The sequence below is a fragment of the Lacerta agilis genome, chromosome 13 (genome assembly GCF_009819535.1).
Source record: "Lacerta agilis isolate rLacAgi1 chromosome 13, rLacAgi1.pri, whole genome shotgun sequence".
NCBI classification, from domain to species: Eukaryota; Metazoa; Chordata; class Lepidosauria; order Squamata; family Lacertidae; genus Lacerta; species Lacerta agilis.
Window position 1 is genome coordinate 28350654 of NC_046324.1, and position 15052 is coordinate 28365705.

General features: G+C 47.8%; 1 protein-coding gene across 1 annotated transcript in view; it reads right to left on the bottom strand.

Annotated features, from left to right (window-relative positions):
• The window catches only part of PRKCB (protein kinase C beta), a 180830-nt gene that overhangs the window by 63900 nt on the left and 101878 nt on the right, over positions 1-15052 (bottom strand). The window contains 4 exon segments of the mRNA XM_033166417.1: positions 499-561; positions 563-596; positions 6336-6470; positions 8403-8559. Of these exon segments, the coding sequence (XP_033022308.1) occupies positions 499-561; positions 563-596; positions 6336-6470; positions 8403-8559 (389 nt within the window).

The window sequence follows — 15052 nt, forward strand, 5'->3', positions numbered from 1 at the left end:
TTAAAAGGGGATCTTACCAGGAACATACAATTCAATCTGAGGCATAATAGTAAGAGGTTCTAACGAGCCTGCAACCAGCTTTCTGCTGTGCGTGAGAAGGGGAATGTAAACTCTGCTAAGTAAAGGAACTTGCTAGTGCAAGTTAGGAAGAAGAGTTTGGATTTGGATTTGATATCCCGCTTTTCACTACCCGAAGGAGTCTCAAGCAGGTAACATTCTCCTTTCCCTCCTCCCCCACAACAAACCACTCTGTGAGGTGAGTGGGGCTGAGAGACTTCAGAGGAAGTGTGACTAGCCAAGGTCACCAGCAGCTGCATGTGGAGGAGCGGGGACGCGAACCGGTTCCCAGATTACGAGACTACGCTTTAACCACTACACCACACATATATCCTCTCCTGCTACCCTCATTCTCTCATTTCCACACCTCATCCTTCTCCCCCCCCTAGAATGCTCATTCAGGGAAGATGTTGGGGGGCTGGTCCTTGGAAGGGCTGCTACCTCAAACTTCTGCCTGAGCTCTTCATTCCCCTCTTCGCCTTCAGGGGGCACGGGGACGTTGACAGTACTCCCCCTCCTCCTGGCTCAGCAGCTTAAACCTAGGCAGGGGGAATGGGGTAAGCAAAGGCAGAACCAGAGTCAGAAGCTGCAACCCAAGCAAGGTGAGTGGGAAAACAATGGAAGTGGCTGAAGGGCCCAAATGCGCTCTAGGAAGACAAGCTCTGGTCTGGAGCCTCTAGTCTAGTTTGAGGCAGACTCAATTCCAAGGTAATGGGGAGGGGGAAGCACCCTGCCTCCGTGAAACTATTTATGAAGTCCTCCACTGCACAGGCAATTTCTGTACTTTTACAGGTAGGTAGCCGTGTTGGTCTGCCATAGTCAAAACAAAATAAAATAAAAAATTCCTTCCAGTAGCACCTTAAAAAGGTAAAGGGACCCCTGACCATTAGGTCCAGTCGTATCCGACTCTGGGGTTGCGGCGCTCATCTCGCTCTATAGGCCGAGGAAGCCGGCGTTTGTCCGCAGACAGCTTCCGGGTCATAGGAATAGGAATAATTTATTATTGGCCAAGTACATTTTCCAACATACTTGGAATTTGTTTCGGCTACATTGCAATGTAAACATACAGACACTGTTCCTCTCACAATACAAAGAAGCAAAGAAACCCCACCCATGACTAAGCCACTTCTGGCGAACCAGAGCAGCGCACGGAAACACCGTTTACCTTCCCGCCAGAGCGGTCCCTATTTATCTACTTGCACTTTGACGTGCTTTCGAACTGCTAGGTGGGCAGGATATCTGAAGAAGTGTGCATGCACACGAAAGCTCATACCAAGAACAAACTTAGTTGGTCCCTAAGGTGCTACTGGAAGGAATTTTCTGTACTTTTGTTATTTATATTCCACTTTTTTAATAAAAAAATGATCTAAGCATCCATGTACACTCAAGGTGGCATACACAGTTCTATCTCTCCACATTTAATCCCCACAACAACACTGTGAGGTAGGTTAGGTTGAGAGGCATTGACTGGCCCAAGGTCACCCAGTGTCAAGGAGCTATCAAGCGAGACCAGGTTATCCAAAAGGCAGGAAAGCATGGGAGGGGAGGGGCTTATTCCATGTGACTCTCAGCCTCTAACCCTGTCTTGGAACTCCCTCCTTCTCCTGACTTCCCTTTATCGCTCAAAACCCCTGCTTCTACCTCCCAGCTCGTCCCTTCCCCAGACTGCTCTTCAGTGTCCCACCACCAGGATCCTGGATCTAAGTCGTCTTCTTCTGTGTCCTCCCTGCAAGGCTTTTGGGCAGCTGGATCCCACCAATTTTCCTCATCCAGCCAGTCCCTGACACCCAGAGTGTCAGGCTGAGTGTGGATATGGCTGAGTGTGGATTTTGAACCCTCGTCCCCCCAGGTCCTAGTCCAACACTCTAAACGCTACACCATACTGGCTCAGTAATTTTCAGATCTCCAAGGCTGAGCAATCCCAGAAAAGTAGCTCCATCATCACCCTTTCAGGAAGAGCCTTCTGCACATACAAAGCAAAGACCCTCCCAAGGAGAAGGGAGGGGAGCAAACAAACAAACAAAATCTAATAAGCAATTACGGGGAATCATGGAATTGTCATTCAGCTGTGAGTCAGTTTCTGCCGCTGGAGGCGAAGCTCCAGTTCTGTCAATGAGATCTTTTCAGCGGAGAGGAAGAGTTTATCAGGGGGCCATTATCGGCTGAGCGCGGCTGTGCGCCTGACTGGCAGGGAAGGAACAAAGCAGGATTTGCATAATGCAAGGACGGACCCTTCCCTTCAACTCCGCGCCTCCATTTGCTGCGGCTCTTTAGAGATGAAAAATGCACTGGAGACTCCCACCTCCCGGAGTTTACTTTAGCCAAACACTGTGACAAGGAAAATTACTTAGATCTCCACTTAACGGTTTTTAAAAATGCAGCAAGGAGCTGTTTACCATATTTTACATGCTCTTTAATGTGCGCCCATCTCCCCGCTGGAGACGGCTCCACAGGTGGCAGCGAGGGCTTGGAGGAAATTTGCAATTTGTTTTCCTTCGGAGAGCTTGCGGCAAATTCAGAGGAGGAGTGGCCCGTCACGCTTGCCTCGAACCAACGCCCCTCCAGCCCATCGCTGCCAACCCTGAAGATCTTAAACTCAGCTCCTCAGACTGCAGGGAAGGGTCCTCAGTACTGAGGCAGACTCAGATGTGACATGGATCTGCTCCTGGGGCTTGAGCAATGTATAGTTGGCAGTGGTGGCGGTTGGTGCCAACCAGAAGCAGCGCCCAGACTCATTTGCAGAAAACATATGAAGATAAGAAGAGTCTGATGGATCAGGCTAATGGCCCATCTAATCCAGCATCCTGTTCTCAAAGTGGCCAATCAGATGCCCCGATGGGAAGTCCTTGCAAGCAGAACCCAACCACAAGAGCATTCTCCCCTCCTGTGGCTTCCAGCAACCGGTATGACTGCCTCTGATCATGGGGGTAGAACACAGCTATTGTGGCTAGCAGCCATTGATAGCCCCCCCCTCCATGAATTGGTCTCTTTTAAAGCCATCTCAGTGGGTGGCCATTACTGTCTCCCATGGGAGTGCATTCCAAATTGGTCCATGACTTATTGCTAATGTCCTTGTAGCATTTTGGGAAAACCATTTGGTCAACGGGACGGTTCTCTGTCTGTCCTGCTGTGCAGATGGACAAACATCCTGCTGTTTGCCTATGCTTTGGTCGGGTTTCCACGGGTAGTTTCTGTGAAACTCAGAAAACCCAGACCTCCACACCCCCTAAGCAAACCCATTGCCCTCAGATGCCGTGGAGAAGGCTGCCCCATCATCAGAATCAAAGGAAGGTTCAAGTGGGCAGAAAGAGGCATGTGTGATTGGGGAACTCAGGTGTGTGTGTGTGTGTGCGTGTGTGCGTGCGTGCCCATCTTCACCTCAGGCAGCACAATGTCTTGGTCCAGTAAGCACAGCTACTGGTGGATTTACAACTGTGTGTGTGAATCCATCAGGAGACTAAGATGTTTAACATATATAGCAAAGACAATCTAGTTCTGCATTGTTCACACTGACTGGCAGCTGGGCTTCAGCTGGAGTGTCTTCCCAAGGCTTAGCTGGAGATGCCACTAGGCAGATTTAACCTGGGACCTTCTGCATGCAAAGCAGATGCTCTGCTGCTGACCCATGTCCCTTTCCTAAAAAATAAAGTCCTCATGGTTCTGATTTAAATGGGAACATAGGAAGCTTCCTGATCTCGAACCAGACCATTGGTTTGCCCAGCTTAGTATTGTCTACACTGACCAGCAGCAGCTCTTCGGGGTTGCCGACAGGGTGCCTCTCCCAGTCCCACCTGGAGATGCCACCAGGAGGATTGAACCTGGGACCTTCTGCATGCACAGAATGTGCTCTACCACTGAGCTACTACAGCCCTTCCCCATTTGGCATCCTGGAACAGAACAATCCATGGGATTTCAGGACCTGTTGCCATTAGCCCAGGATGTCAATGGACCTAGAAATCACCCTTTTGACTTCCACAAGTGTATTTCACAAGCACTGACTTGGTCAGGATGGCATTAACTTTCTCCCTTGGCTATGCTCTGCATTCACAGTTGGGGTCAGTGATGCTTCATAATACCAGTTGCTGGAAACCACAGGAGGGGAGAGGACTCTTGTGCTTGAATCTTGATGGCGGGCTTCCTACAGGCATCTGTTCGGCCACTGTGAGATGGGCCATTGGCCTTATCCAGCAGACTCTTCTTCTGTTCCCCTTGGTTTCAAAACAGCACCTTCCAGGATGAATCCTCAAATCCAGGTGTTGAGTTTGACAAGTTACAGGTGGGTAGCCGTGTTGGTCTGCCATAGTCGAAACAAAATAGGAAATTCTTTCCAGTAGCACCTTAGAGACCAACTGAGTTTGTTCTTGGTATGAGCTTTCGTGTGCATGCACACTTCTTCAGATACACTGAAACAGAAGTCACCAGATCCTTAAATATAGTGGGGGAGTGGGGAGGGGTATTACTCAGAAGGGTGGTGGGAATGGGTGATCGGCTGATAAGTGTGGAAAACCTGTTGACGACTCTAAACGGCTGCAATTAGTCTTGCAGGGAAAGGCAAGGGGTGAGATGGCTAAAGATAGCTTTGTTATGTATAATGAGATAAGAATCCAATGTCTTTGTTCAAACCAGGTTTCTCCATGGTTTTAAGTTTGGTGATTGCCTTTCCCCTCCCCACTCCCCCACTATATTTAAGGATCTGGTGACTTCTGTTTCAGTGTATCTGAAGAAGTGTGCATGCACACGAAAGCTCATACCAAGAACAAACTCAGTTGGTCTCTAAGGTGCTACTGGAAAGAATTTCCTATTTTGTTTCGAGTTTGACAAGGAAAGACTCCCCCCTCCAGCTCAGAGAAGGACCAGCTAGATCTGCTACCTGCCGCACACACAGAAGTTTTATAGGCATTTTGGTCTGCTCGCTAAGGTCACCCAACTCTTCAGCACCAGGAGCGGGAAGGAAGAAAATTAAAATCCTGTTTCCTGCTGAGGGAGATAAAACAGAAACAAACAGGCCCTACTCCTCTGGGAGTTGATGGGCCCATGCTGCCCGCCTCGACTGGCAGTAATTATCTGCTTTGGACAGTGTTTCATTTGAGGAAACAGGGAAGCCTCAGCAAGTAATCCCATTCTTCACATCCACAGATTAAACTTTCAGCCTGGGGAGGGGCAGGAAGCCTCTTTGCTGGGTTCTCTGCAACCAACTCTGCCTGGTGCAGATGCAAACTGGGCTCCTGAGGATCAGATCCCTCCCTGGCAATACACCCCCACTGTTTCGTTTCAGCAAGACCTCCCACCACCATGGCCTCCAGATGTTTTCAACTACCTCTCCCATGAGCCCCAGCAAGGACAGCCAGTCTGGTGTAGTGCTTGGAGTGTTGGACCTGGGAGACCAGGCATTATGAGCTGACTGGATGCAGAAGAGTGGTGGGAGGCACCATCTGGAGAACTCCCAAAGGAAACCTCAGGGGGAGAAGGCTCAGAGCCAGGGGGATGTTGGGAGGACAATGAACGGTCAGAGGGAGAAGAAGGAGCAGACTGGGGGAAGGAGGCGTTAGAAGCTGAAGAGGCAACAGGGTTTAGGGAGCAGGAAGAGGCTGTGACAGAGGGGCAGTTCAGACTCAGAGGCAGGAAAGGAGGCTGGAGGGGAGTGGGCCCAGGAGACAGTGATGGAGCAGGCTGCTGAAGAAGCCAGGGAGTCTCCCCCTTCTGCTGTGACCAGCTCCCCTTCCCCCTGGTCTCCTAGAACCTGCAGAGGAATGAAGAAAGAAGAGCAAAGAGAGACAAGATGACGGAGACTTAGGCTGCTAGGGAAGGAACTGGGGGGGGGGGACCTTACAGAGTGACGGGAAGGTGGGGACCTTCAGTCCCCACGACTGCTTCATTGGGGCAAGACCTACTGGGAAGGGTTGCTGCAGCCACTAGGACTGAGCTGTTTGGGTTTCTTTGAATCAAGAGTTAACTTCACTGACATAGGGTGCTTTATGGTTTCCTTGCTGACCTACGCCTGACTCCAGCCCCTGACACCAGGGTTCTAATCCCCACTCGGCCACAAAGCTCTCTGGGTGTGACCTAGGGTGCCAGTCACTGCCTCTCAGCCTCACCTACCTTGCAGGGTTGTTGTGAGGATAAAATGGGAGGGAACCATGTATGCCACCTGAGCTATTTTGAGGAAAGGTGGGATAGAAATGTAATGAAATAAATAGATAAATAGCAAATATCTGGAGGGCACCAGCTGGCTAGTGATTGCCCTGATCCAAGCCCCTTCAGAGGCAAGTCCACCTTACCAGCCATCCACTCCAGCTTTCAGCAGCTCTGAGATCCCAAAGGACAGCGACCCCATGAAATCATTCCGACTGGTCAGGTCCCAGTCCCAGATCTCCACAGATAGCCTCCTGTCCTTGTCAGACTCTTTCAGCTGGCTGGTAGAAGCAAAAAGGGAGGAGGAAAGAGATTTTTAAAAGGTGTCTTCTTTTGGAGGGAGCTATATCTGCAAGCTGCTTCCACGCCTTCCAGGTGGGCACTCAATCAATCAGCAGCTATGAAATGAAGCCACGGTTTTAGGCGAACGTGCCTCCTTCTAATGCCTCATTTCCTGACAGGGTCCCCTTCAAATGGAGGACCTCGGAGCGCCTGGCGATTGAAATGCAAGGCTTTGATCAGCACCAACCCAGAGCGTGAGATGGCATTCTCAGCAGTGCTGACAGGATGGGTGTGAGGGAGGAGAGGAGCTGAAGAAAGGAGCATGCGGCTTCGCTCTGAAATCCGCTTAGCGTTTCCCAGCAATTAAAGCACAGCATCATTTGCAACCCATTAATTCCAGGGAAGCACCAGGCCTGCAAGGAGGGACAGGTGGGAGGAAACTGAGCTCAGCTGGGGTGTTGCTATGGGGGGGGGGGTCTCTGGGGGGGGTGTCCCAGGCCCTCGGTGTTTCCAGAAAGGGGGGTGAATTGGGGGGGGGGGGCGGAACTGGAGGGAATGTGTTGTAGATTACTGGGGTAATGAACGGGGGGGTAACTGAAGACAAATTGAATTGCTTTGGAGCAGGATCTGTTGGGAAAATAATCTGGGGTAAATGAATTAGAGAAGGACCGATTTGAGGTGAGCACAAGCAAATCAAAGCATTTATCTGAGGTGGCCTGGGTGGGAAATTTGTCGCTTTGCCTTTTGAGACATTTAATTTCTAAATCTGCATCTATACGTAAGAAATCAGCACATGCCAGTTTTGCGCAAACTGGTGCACACAGACTCTTCGCAATGGTTTCAAGGCTTAGTCCCAGCCACAGTAGGGTCTCAGCTGGGGTGCAGGGTCTGAAAAAGCACCCATGACCCATGAGGGGTCCCCACTCCTTGCTTGGGGAATAGCTGTCATGTGAAACCTTCCTGTACCCCAAAGGTAACATCAGAAGCTCTGCTGCCATTCAGTAGGAGCCCACATGGTGGCTCCCCCCGCCTCCACACCACTATAGCATCTGCATCCAGGCAGGGGCATAGCAAGGAGGGGGGGGCGTAAGGGGCGGTCCTCCCCATGTTCCATAATAGAGGGGGTAACAAATTATCAAGGAACAATTACTGCCCTACTAGGGCGGTTCATAAAAACTTTTTTTAAAAAAATGCCTGCTCCAAAGGTCTTATCTTACTATACTAGGGATTATATAGCTGTTTATGAAATTTCATGCATATCAGTTAATATCTTGACCCTCCTCCACCAAAATAGCTGTATACTTGGCTGTTTTCCTATGTCGTGAAGGCTGAAATTTCAGTTCAGTGGAGCACTTACTGTTCCCAACCCTAACCCTGTGGAAAGCCATCTAATTAGACTTTAATTTGATTTTGAGATGGTTTTAGGAGGTAATTTAATTATTGTTTGATTTTATACCAATGTTATGTTTCTGATGTTAGCCACCCTGAGCCCGACTTCGGCCGGGGAGGGTGGGATATAAATAAAAGTTTATTATTATTATTACTTGTTATTATTCCTTTGTAAGAAAATATGAAATAACGTAAAACCATTTTTGCGGGGGGGGGGGAACGATGGGGTGTGTGTGACAAATTTTCCGCACCGGGTACCACCTGACCTTCCTACGCCTCTGCATCCAGGTGAGGCAACACCACAGTATGGGCATCTCTCACATGGTTGGGGCTCCTGCTATTACCCTCATGGTGTGGAGAAGGAGTCATCGTGGCCACTTCCTGACCCTTTGAGTAAAAAATCTGGAGCAGCAGCGAAGGAGAGGGTCGCTCTCCAGCCAGCCAGCCTGCCCCACCCTACCCCACACTTTCTGTTTCAAGTTGAAACGGAGTCCCAGGAACCCGTCAGAAGATGTCAAAGGTTGCCATTGAGCCGTACTCACAATTTAAAGGTCTCATTCCACTCAGGGTTCAGAGAACATTTGATGGTTTTAGTCTTCTGTTTGCTTTCACTTTTTGGGTCAGGGATGAGCTTGAGTTTCACATACGGGTCTGACAAGCCGTTGGGATCCATTGGAACCAGATTTCTGGCGTCTCGTACTGGAAAGGGAAGAGAGAAAAGACTCAGTGGGAAAGAGCCAAGGCATCCTGAAAGACACCCAGAGTGCTGTAAGCTGCCCAGAGTGGCTGGGGAAACCCTGCCAGGTGGGCGGGGTTGAAATAATAAAAGTATTATTATTATTATTATTATTATTATTATTATTATTATTATTATTATTATTATCCACTCTATCTTTCATCTGCATACTGGAAACACCGAGGATAAAGCAAAGTTTTTCTCCCTCTGTCATAACACCAGAACTCATGTGAGAACAGGATTCTGGACTAGATGGGCCCTTTTTGGCCTGATCCAGCAATCTCTTATTATGGTCATATGTTAATTTCATACCTTGCTTATCCCTGAAAGGCAGGATGGACTCTTGGGCTGCTTTGCTTACAAAAGGCCCCTTTGGAAGTTTCACTGCAGCCGGGGCTTCCAAAATGGAAGCCACTCAGGGTAGTTCTTTGAAATTATGTTCAGGCCAACCCTGAAGATGCAGCCGCTAGAGATTCTGCGCGAGAAGATGCAGGGAAAAGAAGAAATCATCTACCTGATGCCAGGCTGACCCATAGAATTGCCCGCGATTTGGTTGTCAAAAGCCTCAATTAAGGTAATTACCACCTAACTGGATTGACAGCTGAGGCATGTTTGGCATCATTAAAATATAAAGACAGGCAGGAGAGCTTGAAATTTCCAGGAGCAACCGTGATGGTGCTGCAGTACCTGGGAAAGATCCCTGCACTCCACGTTATCCGTGGGCTGCCTTGTGAACAAACTCTAAGAACCTAAGGACATCCTGCTGTAACATAAGGTCAGGCATAGGCAAACTCAGCCCTCCAGACGTTTTTGGACTACAACTCCCATCATCCCTAGCTAACAGGACTAGTGGTCGGGGATGATGGGAATTGTAGTCCAAAAATATCTGGAGGGCCGAGTTTGCCCATGCCTGCATAAGGCCAATGGCACATCTGGTCCGACATCCTTTTCTCACAGAAGCCGACTACATGCCTGAGGGAATACAAGCACAATAGCACATTCCTCTCATGTAGTATCCAGCAAATGGTCTTCAGAAGCATTACCGCTGTGGAGGCAGAGTATATTCACCACGGCTAATAGCCACTGAGAGACCTCTTCTATCTCCTCTTTTAAAGGCATCCAAGTTGGTGGTCATCACTGCCTCCCATGGGAGCAAGTTCCATCCTTTAACTATGTGCTGCATGAATAAGTCCTTCCTTTGAACTGCCTTCCTGGACCTTTCAGCATTCAGCTTCATTGGATGTTTGCTAAGTTCTAGTGTTAGGAGAGAGGGAGAAAAGTTTTTTCCCCCTCAATCCACTTTCTTCATGCCATCCACAGTTTTATATATGTCTATCATGTCACCTCTTAGTTGCCTTTTCTCTAGAACTACAAAGTCCTTTCTTCATAGGGGAGTCACTCCACCCCCTTGACCATTTGGATTGCCCTTTCCTGAACCTTTCCCAACTCTGCGATATCCTTTTGGAGGTGAGGCGACCAGAACGCTACACAGTATTCCAAACGCAGACACACCACAGAATTGCACAATGGCATTATAATAGCGACAGTCTCATTTTTCAATTGCTCTCCCAATGATCCACAGAGTGGAATTTGCCTTCTTCACAGCCATTGCAAACGGGTTCAGGGTCTCCGCTGAGCTATCTACTATGACCCCAAGGTCTCATTCCTCAACAGTCACCTCCATTTCAGACCCCATGAGTGTAGATGTGAAATTTGGATAGTTTGCACTGACATGCCTGTTTACATAGGGTCAATTATCTCCTCCATTCAAACGTACAAAGTCCAGACACATGGATGGAAAATTGGACACAGAGTGGGGATGCAACCCCCAGCTTAGCAGGTCCTCTCTGACTGGCTCACAGCTGTCAGCCTCAGTTTCCATTATGGAAATAGAGACTAGTTGGCAGTTTAACATGAGCCATATTTCCTCTTCTCTTCCTGACCACTGCCAGATGAATTGAGGCTGCCTTATTCTACATCACTGCTCTTTCTTCCAAAAAAAAAAAAACAGAGGAGCCAGTGCTTTCCAAATCTGCAACTTCTAATTCCCCAGGGTCAACTTCTGCTTAGTGCATCATGAAGTCAATCACATGTACCCAATATGACAGCCTCCATCAACAGACAAGGAAAAGCACACCACAGCACACCTTCATTACTTGGGGCAGTTATTCCCAAACTGTGAGGCAGCCTCCCACTGCTGCCTTGGGGCAATTGAAGGTGATGGTGCAAAGTCCCAGGGAGGGATAAGATCCTGAAATGGATCCAGGAAAAAAAACAGGAAATAGAACCCAGTCAATGCAGTCCATCACCTTCCCCTTCTTCCCAGCAGTGGTATTATGTGAGGTTGGCCCCATCTGGGCACTGAAGATTGAGTCAGTTCCATGAAGCAAGTGGAAGAAAGATTAGTGCCACCATTCGTTATAACATGTAATTAATACACTGCAGAAGAATAAATTTGCACATATATTTATAATGGAAAATGCACCGGCCTTCTTACAGCAGCATCTTCCTGGGCCGGTGCACATTAATTAATGCATTTCTAGCTTGTTTATCTAATTGCTGCATAATTTGTTCCAGTTTGGGCCAACAACTCACTTCATCAACTCATTCAATTAGCAAGTATCAGGTCTGTGCAGGAAGAACCAATCCCACGTGAGAAAGGGACAGATTAACCTTGAACTGCCAGATGGATTTGCCCTTCAGAATGATGCGAAATGGCCAGCAACCTAGGGACACGGGACAAAAACAAAGAGCGATGCATTTCTTCCATGTGTTGCTTCAGCTGAGCTACAGTTTCATGGGATCAACCTCGGGATTTGTGAAGTAATAAGGAGTGACTCCGGGCTGTGTTGGTGACATTTTGGTGGAACTAGAATGGACTGGATGTTCTGCAGTTGGATTCCCTTCCCCTGAAACATGGGAATGTGTGGATTTCGAACTGTGTGGCTCAGCAGTCAAGGAGCATTTCCCAACACGGTTTCTGGATTTGTGTATCAATATTTTAACCCTACCCTCCTTTTCCGATATAGAGCACTCAAGGTGACTTGCAATAATTACAATTCACAAAAGACATCAAAATACTGTTTGTAACAGAGCAACAGAGCAAATCCAAATCTAATACAATTAGCGACAAGTGAGACCGACCAGCTGATCCTCCATTTCAACTGGAAATGAGCCAATTCCTGTCCCCACACACCAAAGTGAAATCAACTCATATCTTGAGCCAATTTTAGGGACTTGTAAAGTGAGACACAGTGGACTCTCACCCATCCCCAAAGCCTCCTCCCAATCTTTCCCTTCTGCTTGCATTTAACTCTCTGCTGGCAATGGCACAAACAAGAGCCTGGAGAAGGAGGAGACTTCTCTCTCTCCATCACCACAAAATGCTCCACAATGCATCAGAGCACCCACAGCAGTGTCCCTTGGGATTTGTACATCTTCAAGGTGAAAGAGGGTCCTTCTCTAACCTAGACCATGATCCAAACTGGAGAAGGGTGGAAGGAATCCTTAAAACAACACTTCTCCTTTGAGAAGAACCTTAAGGGTTCATTTCCATGATTGTTTCCACACACCTAAATAAAATTAAATGGAAAGGGAGCCAAGTGCTTGCATAAACTAGGTTATCCTCTCCTGACCATGAGTGTGGGCAAGAGAAATGGCTTAGGCAGCTGTCAGGAAGGAGACAGGGTCAGGCTGAAGTTGCAGGAAGTTGGACAGCTCCAAGCAGACAACTTGCTCCAGCAGCTGACTTTGGGATCACATTCAAAGCACACACACACCCCGAAAAGAATCCTGTGAATTGTAGTTTAGAAATTAGGCATAATCTGCACACACACACATACACACACACAGGGAAAAAGTAGAATTCAGAACCTTTCAAGATAAGCACAATTGGTTCTTTTTGTCTCAGGTTTATTTTGGGGGCCAGCAATAGCTATAACTTCCTTGCTCTGACAAGCATGATACCGGTAGCAGAGATCTCAGGGAAACTGGGAACGAGTCAAAAAAATAACAAGGCACAGGTCACAGTTACTGTCCAGGGTCCTGAAGAATGTGCAAATGATTTCCAGAGAGGTGGCCGTGTTAGTGGATTGCAGCAGAGCAAGAGATTTCATACCTTCTGCCACAATAAGTTGAGTCATCTTTAAGATACCACAAGGCTCTTTGTTATTCATTCCCTGGTTTAGTCTTTTCCCTCTGAAGTCAAGAGATGCAGCTAAAACATTTTCAAATGCTGATCCGCGACCTTCAGGGGCAGGAGGAAGCCGGGGATTCTGACAATGTAGATACCACATTCTAAATTTATGAAGGAATTGGCAATAAGAAATTTGTAACAAGAAAAGCAAATGAGATGACACACAGGCAAGCTTGGAAGATTCCTCCTCGGCTGATCTTAAGTCACCGAGAGAAGCTGCCTGCATCAAAGAGATGGTTGGGGGCGGGGTGCTTTCTTTCCAAAGCCTTACAACACGACCTTGATTTCCGCTATAACACCAGCCATTTCTGGTGGCTTTTGAAATCAAACGCCATGCAATCAAAGCCCTAAAAGATTCTGGAAGTCAAGCACTGCCATCTACGGGCTGATATTGAGACTGCACCACAAAGTGAGTCATTTTCTTAATCACAAATGTTGGGCATTCAAGGTCACCCCTTAATTAAGTCGTAGGGACTAGTTTCCAATTAAGTGACTAGTCAATGGTTAGATATTCCTTAGCACGCTGTGTTATTTTGTTTTCCCACTCAGGCTTGCTAAAGGTGGTGAAAGGGTCTCCTTGTTGCTCCTTTTTCAGGAGCGATAAATTTATTCCACTGTGAAAACTGTGCATGCAGAACCAGAGGGGGTTCTGAATTATCAATGGCAGCCTTGATCAACCTGGCATCCTCCAGGTGCTTTGAACTGCAATTTCCACCAGCCCCAGCATTGTCCAGCCATGTTGGTTGGGGTTGATCAGAGTTGCAGGCATTCCCAGGGGCAGCCTGCTCCCGTTTTGCCACCTGAGGTGAAACAGAAATTGCTGCCTTCCGCCCCCACCCACTACTGCACCCTACCCTCACTTCCACTACCAGAGCACCCCAGCTCTCGCCAAACTCAGCAATCATTCTACCCTCACCCTTCAGCCACATCAGTTGATGCAACAAAGCAGAAAGATGTACAATTTCTCACTTTTCAATTAAAGAAAATTTAACCCCACTCACTACACTAACCTGCTGATCAGATCATTGACCCACAAGCAGGACTCAAATGCAAGACCATAAGAACCTAAGAAGAGCCTGGTGGATCGGGGTCAATGGCTCAACTAGTCCAGCATCCTATTCTCACAGTGGCCAACCAGAAGCCCCAGGGGGAATCCCACTAGCAGGACCTGAGCACATCAGTACTCGCTCCTCCTGGACTTTCCAGCAACTGGTATTCAGACCTTCCCAATTTCTAGTGCCAAGGGTGGGTATCACATGTTTCTTGGGCTGGCTTCCAGTACTAGAGCTAGACCAGGGGTCAGCAAACTTTTTCAGCAGGGGGTCCTTCAGACCTTGTGGGGTGCTGGACTACCCGGTATATTTTTTTGGGGGGGGATGAACAAATTCCTATGCCCCACAAATAACCCAGAGATGCATTTTAAATAAAAGCACACATTCTACTCATGTAAAAACATGCTGATTCCTGGACCGTCTGTGGGCCAGATTTAGAAGGCAATTGGGCTGGAACCCGGCCCCCGGGCCTTAGTTTGCCTACCCATAGGCTAGATGGAAAAACGCCCTTGATCTGGGCATCCAGATTGGCCACATGGCTAACCCACAAATCCTTCTGAAGATTCACCATAGATGAGACATGTTTTCTGTCCTTTTGAACAAAGGCTTTTGGATTTCCTGGCTTTACACATGCTCTATGCTTCCGATGCCACAAGAGAGCACTCTTGATACATCTCTGCCTCCCAGAGAGAGGCTTAGTTCTGCAGAAGGCAGCCTCGTGTTTTCCTGGAAAACAAAATCCCAAAAGACCAGAGGGAATACTTGAGAAGAGCCCTTTCCCAACCTGGCGCCCTCCAGATGTTTTGGACTACAGCTTCCATCAGCCCCAACCAGCATGGAGTTGTAAATCAAAAATATCTAGAAGGCAGCAAGCTGAGAAAGGCTGCTCTAGAAAGACAGTACTCTTCGTGTGAAATAAACCCACACTTCCCAATCAACTCTACAATATGCAGGACTAAACACAGGAAGGAGCCTCACACAGAGTCATTGGTCCATCTCTAGCTCAGTACTGTCTACAATGACTGGCAGTGGCTGTCCAGGATTTCAGATGGGAGACATTCGGTCTTACCTGGAGATATGGGAGATTGAACTTGGAAAGGCAGCCTTATATCAGGAAGTTTTTAATGTTTAATGTTTTACTATGTTTACATATGTACTATTATTATTATTATTATTATTATTATTATTATTATTATTATTATGCATGGC